This window comes from Ramularia collo-cygni, assembly GCF_900074925.1.
Source record: "Ramularia collo-cygni strain URUG2 genome assembly, contig: RCC_scaffold02, whole genome shotgun sequence".
In the NCBI taxonomy this organism is placed as follows: Eukaryota; Fungi; Ascomycota; class Dothideomycetes; order Mycosphaerellales; family Mycosphaerellaceae; genus Ramularia; species Ramularia collo-cygni.
In genome coordinates this window covers 19,935-35,105 of record NW_019716256.1, presented here as the reverse complement: position 1 = coordinate 35,105, position 15,171 = coordinate 19,935, and the positions used below count along the sequence as shown (strand labels likewise).

The window sequence follows — 15,171 nt, the reverse complement described above, 5'->3', positions numbered from 1 at the left end:
TCTAATCCGCCCTCTAATGTTCCACTCTCTAACTACTTAAAGCAGCTTCGCACCGATATTGTCGCTAGTATGTTCGCCGCGGATCCTTCTAAAGGCTAGTCGCTCTATCCTACGCTTCCCTTTCGCATCGATAAAGTGTACATTAACGCTAAGGATTAAGTAGCTATTCGGACTCGTCTAGCTATTAAACGACATATAGATGTCGCTTAGCGTATCTAGTATCTCTACCTATAACACGACCTTTCGCGCCTTATACTTATCTAATACCTACTATCGAATTATCGAAGCAGCGCGTAGTAAGAGGCTACCGAGGCTACTATTTATAAAAGAGACGAGGGCGCGAAAGTACGTGTTTTCGAGCATGCGGAAAGAGATGTAGTAATACATAACCTAGCGAACAAGTAGGCTCTTAAACCTCTCGAGGCTCTTAACGGTAACTAGCGATAGCATTATAGTAGTAATACTAGCCTTACGCTCCGGTTTTAACACCTTCTTACCCTCCTTATCGATACTATGCTCCCTTAAGAGGTAGTAGAGCGGCCCTTAATTACTATTAAGAATTAGTAGAGTTTGCTTCCGGCCCTTACGCTCGTAGTAATAGTAGTACTAGGCACTTACGCCGTCCGCCTCTTTTACTAACTACTCACCGTATTACTATATCGCGCTCTTTCGCTTTCTTAGGTCCTTTACGCTAGTAATAGTAAGGTAGCGTGTATACCGCGCTCCTTAGATAGTAATACGTATAGGTAGGGAAGCATAGTTATATAGTGTATTATCCGGATTAAGAGTAACTATATTAGTTACGCCTTAACTTACAACTAGCCAGCTACCGAACGGCATTGAATTAATAATAATAATGCTATATACAGCTAATTACTCACTCTAGCCCTTACCGGAACATTAAGGTTACGGACCTCCGAGGGCAATAGAGCTAATCGGAACAGTTCCCTGTTAGTTACCGGTAACCAACCTACTCCATACCAACTACAACTAACAGGCTAAAAGATGCTAACCATACCAATTGGTAACCAACCGGTTAGCTACCAATAACCAACTTAACCGAACCAACAAGCACACTGCTGACATGTATAACCTTGCGGAATATGGATCGAGTGGGCAGTATGCCTATCCGATCTTCGCAGCTGTCAATTTGAGGATTCTTCAACAATATCCGCCCTTTGAGAAAGGTTTAGCGAGCGAGTCTGGTAATGGAGAGATTTGTGCCAACAGACACAGAGCCTATGTCGAGATGACAGAATAAGGGTCAGTGTGAGGGGAACTACAGACTCTTGATCTGTCGGACGATCGTGATATTGACATGTCTGGCAATCTGAGATGGTTCTCCAAGTTAATCATRTCCAGACCTCACAGTCCCTCCTTAGGGTGAATTGGACCTCCTGACATGATCGCCTCGATCAAGTCATGGCCAATGTCAAAAGACAAACCGTCTGGGGCTCTCAAGTCCTCATCATCAACTAAGGAGTCATCAGCGTAGCTCCTGACCCAAGCACCTCAGTAGGAAAACACTCACACCAATCTTGGTCAGCCTCGGGATGAGGTCCCACCAGCCCGACCCAGCCCCTACCGAACTTGTTCAGCGTGGCAGCAACATCACCGTTACTAGAATATCGCCCAAGCACGAATGCGTCCTTTCCTTGAACAAATTTCAGAATCACGGCGCCATCCTGGAAATAGACCCATCGTTTCTTTATTGCTTGACCAGCTTTGGGTCCAGTAGCCCACATCCAGTCCATCTGAATGACGGCATCATCCGCATTGGTGACTTGGGCGCCTTTCTGTAGCATCTCGGACTTTGCATCTGCACCTTCGGGAAGGAGGCCATAGCCGGGTGAGGGTCCGCCGAAGAATGCACCCAAACAGATACCAAAGTAGCGTCCGCCGTTTGCGACAAAGTCGCGGATTGCTGGGGCATATGCCGCTACCTGTGCAAACGTCTCATCTACATCTATCGCCTCGCAATGTCAGTCTCGTAAATGTAGGTATGATCGTGACGTCCGCATACCATCTCCACCTCCCGGCTGAGCATACAGGTCAAATTTCTTGAGGTTCTCCGGGGTGATGCGGATGGCTTCCTTGGGACCCGCATAGCGGACTTTGAAGTTTTGGGGAGAGGATCGCAGTAATGCGGCAACGGATTCGGGACATCCTTCACAGGCTGCTGGACCGCGGTACACCAGAGCTCGTGGGCGACGCATTGATGAGTCGGCGTGGATGAGATGGGATTGAAAGATTAAGAAAGTGCTAAGAATGAGAAACCACAGCTTTGCCATGTCGTGTTGTTGATGTCGGAGATCGATATCCCAATCACGTCCGCTGTGTTGATTGAATTGTTGACTGCGGTGTCAGGAAGCACCAATGCGGTGACGCTTACCTATGCTTTTGCTCTACCTATCTTTGGAGACCGCCACGCGTACACGATTCATCTAAATGGCGCAAGCCGCAGCCTACATGATTGTGCACTTGCAATCAGTCCAATCTCTCAAGGATAAAGTAGTAAGGTCGACGCTATCTTCCGCCATGCAGGAGGTGTCCGTCGGTGCTCGGAGCAACCAAAACCATCAACCGTGGAATGGAGGAGTAGGAAGCAGAAGAGGCGGGAGATCTGATGTGTCCGACCGTCGACGGGATTCCCACGATCCGTTCCGATTCATGCACAGACATGCACAGACATGCATCGCAAGGTGAATTAATCGTTCAGCCAACCTTTTCATCCAATTCATCGGCGAGAGATGGAAACATCATCACCGCCTTGCTCCTGCCATAAGGTTTCCATTGCACGTGCCATGGGACGTGGATAGACTTTTCGGAAGAGGCCGGATCGGCCTGAGCCCCTCCGATAAGGATGTTGCTGCGCTGTTCGCTCGTGCACCCACAAAACTGCTCGGATTCCCCATCCAAGTGTCGCAGTGAAGGAAAGACTGGAGGTGTCGTCAGGAATCGCTAATCTTCAAGCAACATCGTCATTTCTCAATCGGCCCGCCGCCGAACCCCACCAACCGAAAAGACACCGAAGGAGTTGACGTAGGTACGAAGCGAGAGAGCTCTCAAAAAAAAGGTTCACCAGCAGAAACACGAAGCTCTCCCATCTGACTTCCACCGCTTCTTCTATCTCTTCCCTACATCCACGATACACCACCTACACAACACAACCATGGCGCAAATCACGCTCAGCCCGCCCCGGGGCGTCGGCAATAAGCGTGTTGCGATCATGACATCGGGAGGAGATTCACCCGGAATGAGTCCGTTTGTACGCGCTGCAGTACGATATCTGATCCATCAGGGCTGCGTACCATACGCCGTCTACGAAGGATATCAAGGACTCGTCGACGGCGGGGACATGATCAAGCAGATGTCATGGGACGATGTACGAGGCTGGAGCTCGGAAGGTGGAACTCTGATTGGAACAGCACGCTGCATGGCATTCAAGGAGCGAGCAGGTCGATTGACAGCCGCGAACAACATGATCGAGCGAGGAATCGATGCTTTGATTGTATGTGGTGGAGATGGCTCTCTCACCGGAGCCAATCTCTTCAGCAAGGWATGGCCCAGTCTCATGGATGAGCTCGTGTCGAGTGGGAAGCGCAAAGAGTCGGACGTTAAGCCTTATCGTCATCTCAACATCGTCGGGACAGTTGGATCCATCGACAATGATCTCAGCGGAACGGATGCCACCATTGGATGTTACAGCTCCCTCCAGCGCATCTGTCAAATGATCGACTATATCGAAGCCACGGCACTGTCACACCAGCGGGCTTTTGTCATTGAAGTCATGGGACGACACTGCGGATGGCTCGCAATGGCTTCTGCGGTGAGCTGCGGAGCCGACTTTGTCTTCACACCCGAGCAGCCTCCATCAGAGAACTGGGAGGAGGAAATGTGCACAATTGTGAAGAAGCACCGTACAATGGGGAAGCGGAAGACCATCGTCATCGTGGCAGAAGGTGCGCACGATCGAAACCTGAAACACATCTCGCCGGGCATGGTCAAGGACTTGCTCTCAAACAAAGTCGGACTCGACACCAGAGTGACAACATTGGGACACGTGCAGCGCGGTGGACCTCCCTGCGCCTACGATCGTATGTTGGCAGCTCTGCAGGGTGTCGAGGCCGTTAAGGCTGTCCTCGACGCTACTCCAGATACCCCATCACCGGTGATATGCATCCTCGAGAACAAGATTGTTCGCAAGAATCTCATGGAGGCAATTGCGTTGACACAGCAAGTCGCCGAGGACATTGGCAAGAAGGACTTTGAGAAGGCGATGAGAGGCAGAGACGCCGAGTTTGAAGAGCTACTCCAGGCATTCCACATCACGACGGCTGCGGAGGGGGGCACCATGTTGCTTCCTCGGGAGAAGAGAATGCGGATTGGCATCATCCATGTCGGTGCACCAGCAGGTGGTATGAACGCAGCAACACGCGCAGCTGTGGCGTACTGTTTGAGCAAAGGCCACACACCCGTGGCGCTCCACAACGGCTTCCCCGGTCTCGTGCGCCACCACGACGACAAGCCGCTGGGATCGGTTCGGGAAGTGTCCTGGCTGGATGCTGAGAACTGGGGATCCAAGGGTGGCTCCGAGATTGGCACGAACCGCGACCTACCGTCGTCCCCTAAGTGTGGCCTCGATAAAGTTGCAGCCTGCTTTGACAAGTACAAGATTGATGCCTTGTATGTTGTCGGAGGCTTCGAAGCCTTCACAGCCGTCTCTGAGCTACGACAAGGACGCGAAAAGTACGAATCTCTGAAGATCCCCATGGTCGTCCTTCCCGCTACAATCTCCAACAACGTCCCTGGAACCGAGTTCTCCATCGGCTCCGACACTTGCCTCAACGCCCTGATTGACTACTGTGACTCAATCAAGCAGTCTGCCTCGGCATCTCGTCGGCGAGTATTCGTCGTGGAGACACAGGGTGGTGCTTCGGGATATATTGCTACCATCGCTGGACTCTGTATCGGCGCTTTGGCCGTGTATACTCCCGAAGAGGGCATTCATCTCAACATGCTTGTTGAGGACATCAAGTTCTTGAAGGAATCCTTTGAGCGCGACATCGGGCACAACCGGTCCGGAAAGATCATCCTGAGGAATGAAAAGGCCAGCAAAGTCTACACCACCGAATTCATCGCCGAGGCCATCAAGGAAGAGAGCAACGGCAAGTTTGACTCTCGATTCGCAGTTCCTGGTCATGTACAACAAGGCGGCATACCAAGCCCCATGGATCGTGTGCGAGCAGTCCGTTTCGGGATCAAGTCATTGCAGCACTTGGAGAGCTTCTCGGGCAAATCAAGGCAGCAAATCGCAGACGACCCGATGTCCGTCACTGTGATTGGTATGCGAGGAGCGCGAGTAAAGGTCCGAGATATGGAGAAGATCGAGCGCGAGGAGACCGACTGKAAGGATCGGAGACCCAAGGATGAGTTCTGGATGGCGCTGGTCGATGTCGTCGACACGCTTTCTGGACGGCCAAAGGCTTGTCGGACACCTATGCCAGGCAATACGCCCATTCCGGGATCACCAATGATCAAGGCCGCCAATGAGAACTAAATGTGAAATCGAATGCAATGAATGACATGGAATGGGATGGGATGAGGGATGCCAAAACAATTCAAGGCTGTTGTGGGGGGTTGAAGGCGTGGATTGCTTGCTTGTAGATCGTGTGCTTTTCGAGAGATATCCAAATACCACCTGCATTGTCCTCMAAATCTTCTCTCCACCTGCCTCTTCAGATGTGTCCCGCTCTACATGGCAAGCAAAGCCGAGTTCTTCGGTGCATGCCGTGTATAGCTGAAGACTGATCCGGCAACTTTCGTGCGGCGGAATACACTCCTGGAGGTGAACCTTTTGGTCTCCCTTCTAGTCTCCACGCTCCGGTATAGGGTTGTCTGAGATCCCAATCTGTCCAATGCTGATATCTTCCAAAAAGCATGTCTTCGTTCAGTCGTAATCAAGGGTATAGTGTCAAATCGCCTCCATCCTTCAAAGCACACCATCATGCTCGCCAGGTAATCTCTTCACCCGTTTCTGCTCCCAACTATCCAAATCCTTGGCCGCCAATTTCTACATCATGTCAGCAGTCTACTTCACCTCTCCATCAATGCTTCCAGATGATTACTCACATAATACTCCTCCGCCAAATCAATCTTCCGCTTATCCTTCCCAATCCCCAGCTCCTCGTCCTTGGACAACTGTTTGACTTTGCGATCGTGGCGCTCATATCTCAGCGCGGTGGCGGGTGTGAGGAAGAAGCTTCCCAGAAGCATGGTCGCGACGAAAGGTAGGCCGAAGAGAGCAAAGGGATGTCGGGCGAGGAGGGCGCGGTATCTGGCAGGGATGGAAGAGTTGTAAGTGCTCGAGCGGAACTTCTTCGCGGGGAAGACACCCATGGTTGGCAAGAGGCGAAGATTGATTGAGTGAATCGAGGATGGCGAGGCGAGGCGCTCGTTAGCATAGAGCAGATGTCAGTCGGCTATTTCTCGGTTTCCCCGTCGCTGATCTCCCAGATAAGGTTCTCGCCGCGTCGCGCCCGCCCGCATCAAAGTCGCGTCCCAGGCAACACTGCACTGGCACTTTGAGCTCTCCATCTCAAAAGTTGGACATGRGATGAAAGACACTCCCATCAGCCTGAAACATGGCTCGACGTACTGCAATCGTCAATCGAGGTCCCAGCAACGGCCATGTAGCTCCGCAATCCACGCTCGCCGCTCAGATTGTCCAGAATCAGACTCGTCCCGCCACTAGCCACCAGGCCTCAGACAAAACACCCAATATCCGAGAGCAWTTGCAGGCCATCCTCTACAACCAAGCCACGGTCCAAGAGACAGATGTCAAAGTCAACGCGCAGCTGGTCAGTGTGTTAATGCAAGCTGGACTGGTCCCTCTCACCACAGGAAATCCTTTCGCAGATGATGATGTCCTTCTTTCGCTGGCCGTGGATAGCATGTCCGTCATTGAGGCCACGGTGAAACGTCAGCCGGAGGTCTTGCTGGAGGAGCTCACATCAGATGGACCGCAACTACTGCTCAGCCTGCTCAGTCTGCTCATAGCTTTCTGCGGCAAATCCAAGTGCGAGAATTTACCAGTGAGAAGAGTGCTCGAGTCTGCTGTTTCGGCCCTCCGCAATTCCGTCAACTTCTGGCCACAGGCTCGAGTCTTGCAAGAAGTTCTTCAGGAATGCGTTGATGGTACGTGGACAAACCTATGGTAAGTGATGTCTTACTCATTTCTTTCTTACAGACCTTCTTTTTGCTCTCGAGGATCTGCCATTCCCTCACGCAGCTTTCACCATCGATTTGCCTCCTGCGAGGAGCGTCGGCAAGCTTTGGCCTCAATCGGAGAACTCCATTGCCATGCCTCGGGGCCACACCATTGCTGTCAGCAAAACGCCTCATGCCTTTGCCATTGCTTTGATCATTTCTCAGGTGGGAGGACTGAACAAGACATGGCAGCAAGAAGCGTACATCCGATTGCAGCGGCAAGCAGTAAAATCGAAATCATCCCTCGAAGATGCAGATTTGTGGGAGTCTTCAGTCGAGCAAATGCTTTTTCTACCACGCAGCTGGTCGCTTTTGGCGGCCTTACTGCGAGATGCCGCTCTCGCAAAACCCTCAAACTCGCAGAAACTGCTAGACAAGCGCCGGACATCACATAGGCTCCTGGCCCGCTCACTTATGGACCACCTCAGACATGACAGTGACAATTCAAGRGATGTGCTAATGCCAGCGATACGATGCCTCGGCACTGCTGAGCTTTGGCCAGCTCTTGATGAGGATCTCAAGATCGCCATCGCGACTTGGTATACTCGGTTTGGACATCAAGATCATCCGCCGGAGCACGTCACTGCGCTGCGTCGTGACCTCGAACAGAACAGCGCCATGACGGACAGCGATCTCGCCATGGCGTTTCAGGAATTGAGTTCATGTGAGGTGCACCCGTCACGACCACAACGCCGAAAGCGTCGGAAAGTCATCACAGAAGATCCAATGTCCCGCCGCCACGCCCTGTTTCGGAAAACAGCTTCGCYCTTGATTGGTGTGGAAGATGCTGACATTTCAGCAATGCCAGAAGTTGCTCCTTCCATCTACGCATCGCTTTCCAATGAAGATCAGTGTGCCGCGTGGAAGTGTTTGATCGAGTTGGCTGTTCATGACTTTGAGACAACCCAAGCGACGGTTTCGAGGTTGCTGGAAGTGTCGGACTTGCGCAATACCCCAGGGCCGCGAGTGCTATCTGCTATTGCTGTCAAGGCTCTGGTACAGCGGACGGATGACGCAGCGTATACGTCTTTAAGCTCTTCCCAGTTCGGCGGATACTGTATGATGGGACTCAACAGTTCCCTACGGGAGTTGAGAATTGCCTCGGGCAATCTACTCCCATGCTTTCTTCGCGATGATCTCCCAGATAACACCAGAGATGAAAATCGCAAGCGCGCAATGACACGCCTCCGCGAGCTTTCCGATCGAGACGTTGCGAGCGAGCAAGAGACTTTGATTGCTGCATGGGGTCAGGCTGCGATCGCTTCCAGTCCCACGGAAATGAACCTTACTCTTCTTCGTCTGGTGGATTACTTGGGCCACCCCAATCCTCTCGTTGTGGGCTACGCTTTCTCTGAAATCGAAGCCATTGCAATCGCCAAAGCGAAGCGGACAGTGGAGCTCTTTCAACCTTTCTGGCGTTCAGTCGCAGTTTCGGTCGTCCAGGATCTCAGCGTCAAGCCGCAAAAGACGCAGCAACTATGCGATCTTCTGGGAATGGGAGTCAACGCATTCCTTGTGCATACCCAGCGAGAGACATTACCAACGCTCGTTCTCACCAAGAAAAAGGACATCGTTCACAGAATCGCTGCAGCGCGGACAAATGGTAGTAGCGCCAAAGATATATGCATGCAGCCACGAAGCAATCTGGCTTCCATCCTCACATTGCTGCTTGTCCAACCTTGGGCGGACCCAGAGCAGTCTGCGCTAGCATGTCTAGCTGAAATTGCACCCGAGTTTCAAAACACCGACATGGCTGGTCTTGTGAAGCTGGACTCTGTGCTAGTCGCTTGTGAGATGTTGAAGTATTGCGGCGAGGAACACGAGAGCAGAAAGCCCATGGCGTACCAAGCATTTCAATTAGTGGCTAGTATCTCCGAGCGCACACCTGGACAGAGGCGGAAGAGCTCCAAGAAGGAACTAGAGGCTTTTCTTGAGAACCACCTTCTCGGCATCCTTACACACTTCTCCACAATGCTTGAGATCGGCCTTGCTCCCGAGCCTACTTCCGAACGCATACGCTGTCTCAACGGCATGATCGAGATGTTCAACCTCACCAAAGGCCACGTATCTGCTGCGCTTCCCCAGATTAGAGCCTGTTTACAGTCCGCTCTTGAGCAGGATGACACCCGAGAGGTCGCATTTGATGCGTGGCTTGCTTTGATTCCTGTCCTCGATGAGGAGGATGTCGCAACCATCGTGGATGAGACATTCGTCATAATCGTACGACACTGGTCAGCCATCTCCCCTGCTCTCCACCAGAAGACGCACGAAATGCTAGGCCGACTGGTGAAAGCACACAACGCGATACTGCAGGAGAACATCATGACATTGCCATCACTCAATGGCGTGCCGCTGTTGTCAAAGTTTGCGGCTGAGTTCGAGCGATTGAGAACTTCGGAGAGTGTTGAGAGTCAGTCGAGATCTTTTGCTCGACGTCTCCGAGTGGATGGCGATACACTGGTCTTCCAGACTTTGACTGAACTCGTCATCTTTCTCGAGACGAACCAGGACTTCATCCACGATACAGCTGCAAGCGAGCATCCTTCCATTGTCGTGTCTGAGCTTGTCTGTGCTTTGTTGGATGTCACTGTCCGCAACACTGCGCCCGCAGCAGCTGAACTTTGCGGAAGAGCCCTGGGCATCATTGGCTGTCTTGATCCCAATCGCGTCGAAGCCACCAGGAAGAAGAGATCGCTGCTCGTATTGTCAAACTTCGAAGCACCGGAAGAAGTCATAGATTGGATCGTGTCCCTTTTCGAAGACGTCCTTGTCAAAGCATTCAAGTCGGTCACCAATGCCCGACAGCAAGGCTTCCTGGCATACACGATGCAAGAACTGCTAAAATTTTGTAAGTTTGGCGATGCCACCAACTTACGGCCGCGAGGCTCTCAGGCACCCGAGTCGCTTCAGCGATGGAATTCCTTACCAGATCATGTCCGTGCGACATTGACGCCTCTTTTGACCTCTCGCTATCTCATAACAAGCAACAGCGAACTTACTGTGCCGAATCGAAAGTATCCAAGCTTCGATGTGGAACATTCGCACAGCCACTGGTTGCGATCCATCACGACTGATCTACTGTTCAAGGCCAAGGGAGACAATGCCCAATCCTTCTTCCCTCTGCTTGCTCGGATCCTTCGCGGACAGGATCTGGCAATCCCGAGGTTCATCTTTCCCTACGCCGTTATGAACGTCGTACTTGGCGGTACTATGACAGAGATCAAAGGTATCACGGACGAGATTTTGAGCGTTTTGAAAGCGGAACCACAATCACAATCCCAACAGGAAACTGTCCGGCTATGCAGTGAGAATGTATTTGCGGTCTTGGACTACATTTCAACCTGGCTGAGAGAAAAGCGGAAGAACCTCTCGGACACCCGGACAGCGGCATACAAAACCGGCATGTCTCCGAACGAGTTCGACGAGGACAAGGCCATGGGTCAGATTGAAACGATTGAGAATTTCCTGGCCTCTATTCCTGCCAAGACTGTTGCCCAGCAAGCAGTCGAGTGCCGGTCCTATTCTCGTGCGTTGTTCTACTKGGACCAGCACATCCGGCAGAAGCGGAACGTCATACCAGACAAGACGCTCACCACAGCAGACGAGGATCTATATGCAACCCTACAAGACATCTACAGTCAAATCGACGAGCCCGATGGACTTGAAGGCATCGCTGCACACCTTCCATTCGTGACCGAACTTCAACTTGCAATTAATCATTCCARGGCCGGTCGTTGGACTGCGGCTCAGGCTTGGTTCGAGCTCAAGCTAGCAGATCAGCCTGACAATGCGCTATTGCAGCACAACGTTTTGGAATGCTTCCGTGAGACTGGACAATACGCCTCGCTTCTGAGATATGCGAACGGTTTCTTGGACCTCAATCACGATGACGGCGAGAAAGCAGYGGGGGCATCACAGATTCTTCTACCTCTGGCAGCCGAGGCATGCTGGATGACCGGCACGATGAAGACACTTGAGCCTCGTCTTCAGCTGGATCGTAAAGTGGTCAATCCAGACTTCAATGTCAGCGTTGGGAGATTGCTGCTTCATGCTGCGAACCAAGCAGAGTCTTCCTTCCAACAAGAGCTTCACGCACTGCGCAAGTCAATCACTGATGGCCTGTCGATGGCCGGAACGGATTCGCTTCAAGCCTGTCACAACGAAGTCTTCAAGCTGCATGTATTGTATGAGTTGGATGCTTTGATGAGTGTGAGCCCCGACCAAGTGTCTCAGCTGCTGAGAGCATTGGACAAGCGGCTCAACGTCATTGGCTCATACGTGCAGGACAAACAGTACCTTCTTGGTATTCGTCGTGCAGTCATGGCCTTACGTGGTGAAGAAGTCTTTTCCCGCTCGCGATATGGAGCTCTTTGGCTCACGACAGCTCGGCTTGCAAGAAAATCGAAGAATACGAGCTGTGCCCACAATGCCGTGCTGAATGCTTCGGATTGTGGGAACCACGGTGCGAAGCTAGAGGAAGCAAGACTCCTGTGGCACGAGGGTCACCAACGACAAGCAATTCAATCCCTGGAGGCTGCTTTAGACAACGAAATCTTTGATGCCGCAGATCTKGACCCAGAATTCAGTGTCGGAGGCAGCCTCATCACAAGCCTGTCGTCTGAACCCATCAATGGCCACGCCCAGAATGTGCTCACAGGTAAAGCTTTATTACTTCTCGCAAAGTGGCTCGATGCTTCTGGACAGAGCCAGACCAAGGATATGACTGAAAGATACCAGTTGGCATCCCGGCGTCATCAGCGATGGGAGAAGGGGCATTACTACCTCGGCAAGCACTACAGCAAATTGCTCGATGCACAGAAAGCTCTGCCAAAGGAAAAGCGAACTCAATCTTTCATGACTGGAGAATTAACGAAGCTGGTCGTCGACAACTCGCTCAGATCGATTCCATTCGGTAACAAATACTGGCACGAGACCATTCCGAGGGTCATCACCTTGTGGTTGGAGCTTGGGACAGATGCTCTAGCCAGGGGTACACGAGAAGACCAGGCCATAGCTGACAAGCGCGCAAAATCATTGGCGGCTTGCAACAAGCAGCTTCAGAAGTACTTCGAGAGGGTACCTCCGTACGTCTTTTATCATGCTCTGCCACAGCTCATCTCTCGTATCACGCATCCACATGCGGAGGTGTGGAAGCAGCTGTGCAACATCCTCACCAGAATTACCACCGCCCACCCCAGTCAGGCTCTGTGGAGTTTGCTCTCGGTTGTCAAGGCCACCGATCGGGTGCGTGTGGAGCGCGGGAATGAAGTCTTGAACAAATTGAGGGATCCAAAAAACAAGTCAAAGTCGGACGCAACGGCTGTTGATTTGCGAACATTGATCAATCAGGGTCAGCGATTATCAGATGGCCTGCTTCAAGCTTGCGAGCAACCAGTGGAGGCGCGGGCGATTCATGTCAGCTTGAAGGGTCTCGGATTCAACATGAAGCTTGCTCCGAGCAGTCTTGTTGTGCCTGTTGAGGCTACGCTGACTGCTTCTGCGCCTCCCACGGCATCTAGCGAATCGATCCGGAAACACAAGGCGTTCACCCAGGACAAGGTCACCATTCAGTCGTTCTCTGACGATGTACTCGTTCTTAACTCGCTGCAGCGGCCGAAGAAGATTACACTCCGCGGGTCAGACGGCAAACAGTATGGTTTACTTTGCAAACCGAAGGATGATCTTCGCAAAGATCAGCGTTTGATGGAATTCAACGGCATCATCAATCGAGCGCTGAAGAGGAACACCGAGAGCAGCAAGCGGCGTCTATACATCAAGACGTACGCTGTGACCCCGCTCAGCGAGGAGAGCGGCACTATCGAGTGGGTGGAAGGCATCAAACCTATGCGCGACATTCTTCTCAACCTCTACGCTCGCAAGGGCATCCGGCCCAATTACACCGAAATCAAAAAGGACCTGGACGTCGCTTCCGCCAGTCCAGCAAACGCCCACGTCTTCGAAGAAAAGATTCTCTCCCAATTTCCCGCCTCACTGCATGAATGGTTCACCGAGACATACCCCGAGCCAGAGATTTGGTTCAATGCCCGTGTACGTTATGCCCGCACCGCAGCCGTGATGTCCATGACAGGGCATATCCTCGGCTTGGGCGATCGTCACGGTGAGAACATACTCCTCGAAGAAGGAACAGGTGGAGTCTTCCATGTAGACTTCAATTGTCTGTTCGACAAAGGTCTAACGTTTGAGAAACCCGAACTTGTTCCCTTCCGCCTGACGMACAACATGGTCGATGCTATGGGCGCCTACGGCTACGAAGGGCCCTTCAGAAAGTCCTCCGAATTGACTCTTGGCCTGCTGCGGCAAGAGAAGGATACTCTCATGACGGTCCTTGAGACCTTTCTCTACGATCCCACAACGGATTTTGTGGGCAACAAGAAGAAGCGATCCACGGCTGGGGTGCCCGAGACTCCGGCTGAGATTCTCGAGAGTGTGGCAACGAAGTTGAAGGGGCTGTTGAGAGGGGAAACGGTGCCGTTGAGTACGGAGGGGTATGTTGATGCTTTGATCCAGGAGGCTACTAGTCATTTTAGGCTTGCGAGCATGTATATTGGGTGGTGCTCGTTTTTGTGAGGAGGTACATGTAGATGGGCATTTGATTATGACGACCTGAATTTTTTCCAAGAAAGCGGCCATGATGTTCCCTCTCGTTGTGACTCGGAAGTCCATTGCTTCTACTGTATTGGATCATGGCTTCTGTTCTACCTTGAGTACTCTTGACTCCAGCGTTGTGGGATTGGATTGGTTGTTGAACATGGCATCAAGCGACCTCTTGAAATGCCTGGCGCTCAGGGTTAGGGTTGGGGTAGAGCGATCTTGTGTTCCACATGAATTTCCTGATGTCCAAGGGTTTAACATCTTTAAAGATAGGCATAGTATAACTCAAGGAGGCGTAGTAGTGCAGCATAGAGTTGACCAGCTCGTTAAGCTCCACATTGCTTTGTTTCCCGCTGCACGAAGAATCAACGCAAATGTTTTGGCAGTGCTCTCGATACTAACAGTTCTCATGGCTTTCATGGTTTCAACGCGGGTCCCGTCCTTGGAAGGGCAGAAGCCAGGTATCTTCTAACAATGCGGCTCGGCTGCTTTCATAAGTTTCACCATGAATGATCACAGAGCAACTACATGAGCAGTTTCTATAAGGTCATAGGCTATTAAGCCGAAGATTCGTGCTCAGAGTTCTAGACGCCTCCTTATTGTCGGGGCACAGAGTTTTGAAGGTTCCGAATTCCATAGGGAACGCAGAGAGCCAGAGCTCGAGACTTGGAATACCGTCATCGTGAAAGTGACACGAGGCACTGTAGTTATGAGTGAGCCCTACGCTGTCAGAAGCCAGGTGTAGTCTCTGAAACTGAACGCACAGAGGAGTTTGCCCTGCAGTAAATTCTCCGCTCAATGATTGGTAAAGGCCTTCCGTTCTTCTTCCGGCATGAACTGCTCCTTAACGGAACAACTTATTCCGCCAATAGTGTTTCCTCCGAATGTTTCGAGCGTGCCCATTGAGTTACAGCTTTGATGGGAGCTCCATGCTAGATATGGGAGGTCTGACTGCCATCCCGCTTGACAGATTTCAACACAATCGCCCAGGAACCCTCTGCTCGCAACTTCGAGCTTACTACACTCCGCAAGGAGAGCATCGAGATATGTGATCACCCCGAGATCGTACGCAATGATAGGGTCGCAATCGTTTGTAAAGCTACTTCAGCCCCTGATTCCACCCATATGTACACAGACCCTGCCGGTCGACAATGGAAAGTAATGTTCGAAGAGGTGATACAGAAAAGCCGGATAATATCTGTGGCGAAGTGTCGTTTGATACTACTGAGATCATCGAGGCCGGACCGCAGATTATTGCTCGCCTCGCGAGCGTATTAACAGTGTGCTGGA

At 51.7% G+C, this 15,171-nt stretch overlaps 4 protein-coding genes; 2 read left to right on the top strand and 2 right to left on the bottom strand.

Moving 5' to 3' along the window:
- Window positions 1-1,365: 1,365 nt before the first annotated feature.
- RCC_01539 (uncharacterized protein) lies at window positions 1,366-2,291 on the bottom strand (the record flags this gene model as incomplete). XM_023766833.1 has 3 exons in its annotated part: window positions 1,366-1,475; window positions 1,532-1,966; window positions 2,024-2,291. 3 exons carry the CDS (start codon window positions 2,289-2,291, stop codon window positions 1,366-1,368), a joined length of 813 nt encoding a protein of 270 aa, XP_023622601.1.
- An 881-nt stretch (window positions 2,292-3,172) lies between these two features.
- On the top strand, window positions 3,173-5,560 carry RCC_01538 (probable 6-phosphofructokinase alpha subunit; the record flags this gene model as incomplete). Its single annotated transcript, XM_023766832.1, has 1 exon — window positions 3,173-5,560. The coding sequence occupies one exon, from the start codon at window positions 3,173-3,175 to the stop codon at window positions 5,558-5,560; it is 2,388 nt and encodes a 795-aa protein (XP_023622600.1).
- Window positions 5,561-5,992: 432 nt separating this feature from the next.
- Window positions 5,993-6,399, bottom strand: RCC_01537 (probable cytochrome c oxidase-assembly factor cox-16, mitochondrial precursor; the record flags this gene model as incomplete). XM_023766831.1 has 2 exons in its annotated part: window positions 5,993-6,073; window positions 6,133-6,399. 2 exons carry the CDS (start codon window positions 6,397-6,399, stop codon window positions 5,993-5,995), a joined length of 348 nt encoding a protein of 115 aa, XP_023622599.1.
- Window positions 6,400-6,644: 245 nt separating this feature from the next.
- RCC_01536 (related to UVSB PI-3 kinase) lies at window positions 6,645-13,857 on the top strand (the record flags this gene model as incomplete). XM_023766830.1 has 2 exons in its annotated part: window positions 6,645-7,197; window positions 7,250-13,857. 2 exons carry the CDS (start codon window positions 6,645-6,647, stop codon window positions 13,855-13,857), a joined length of 7,161 nt encoding a protein of 2,386 aa, XP_023622598.1.
- Between the last annotated feature and the right edge of the window lie 1,314 nt (window positions 13,858-15,171).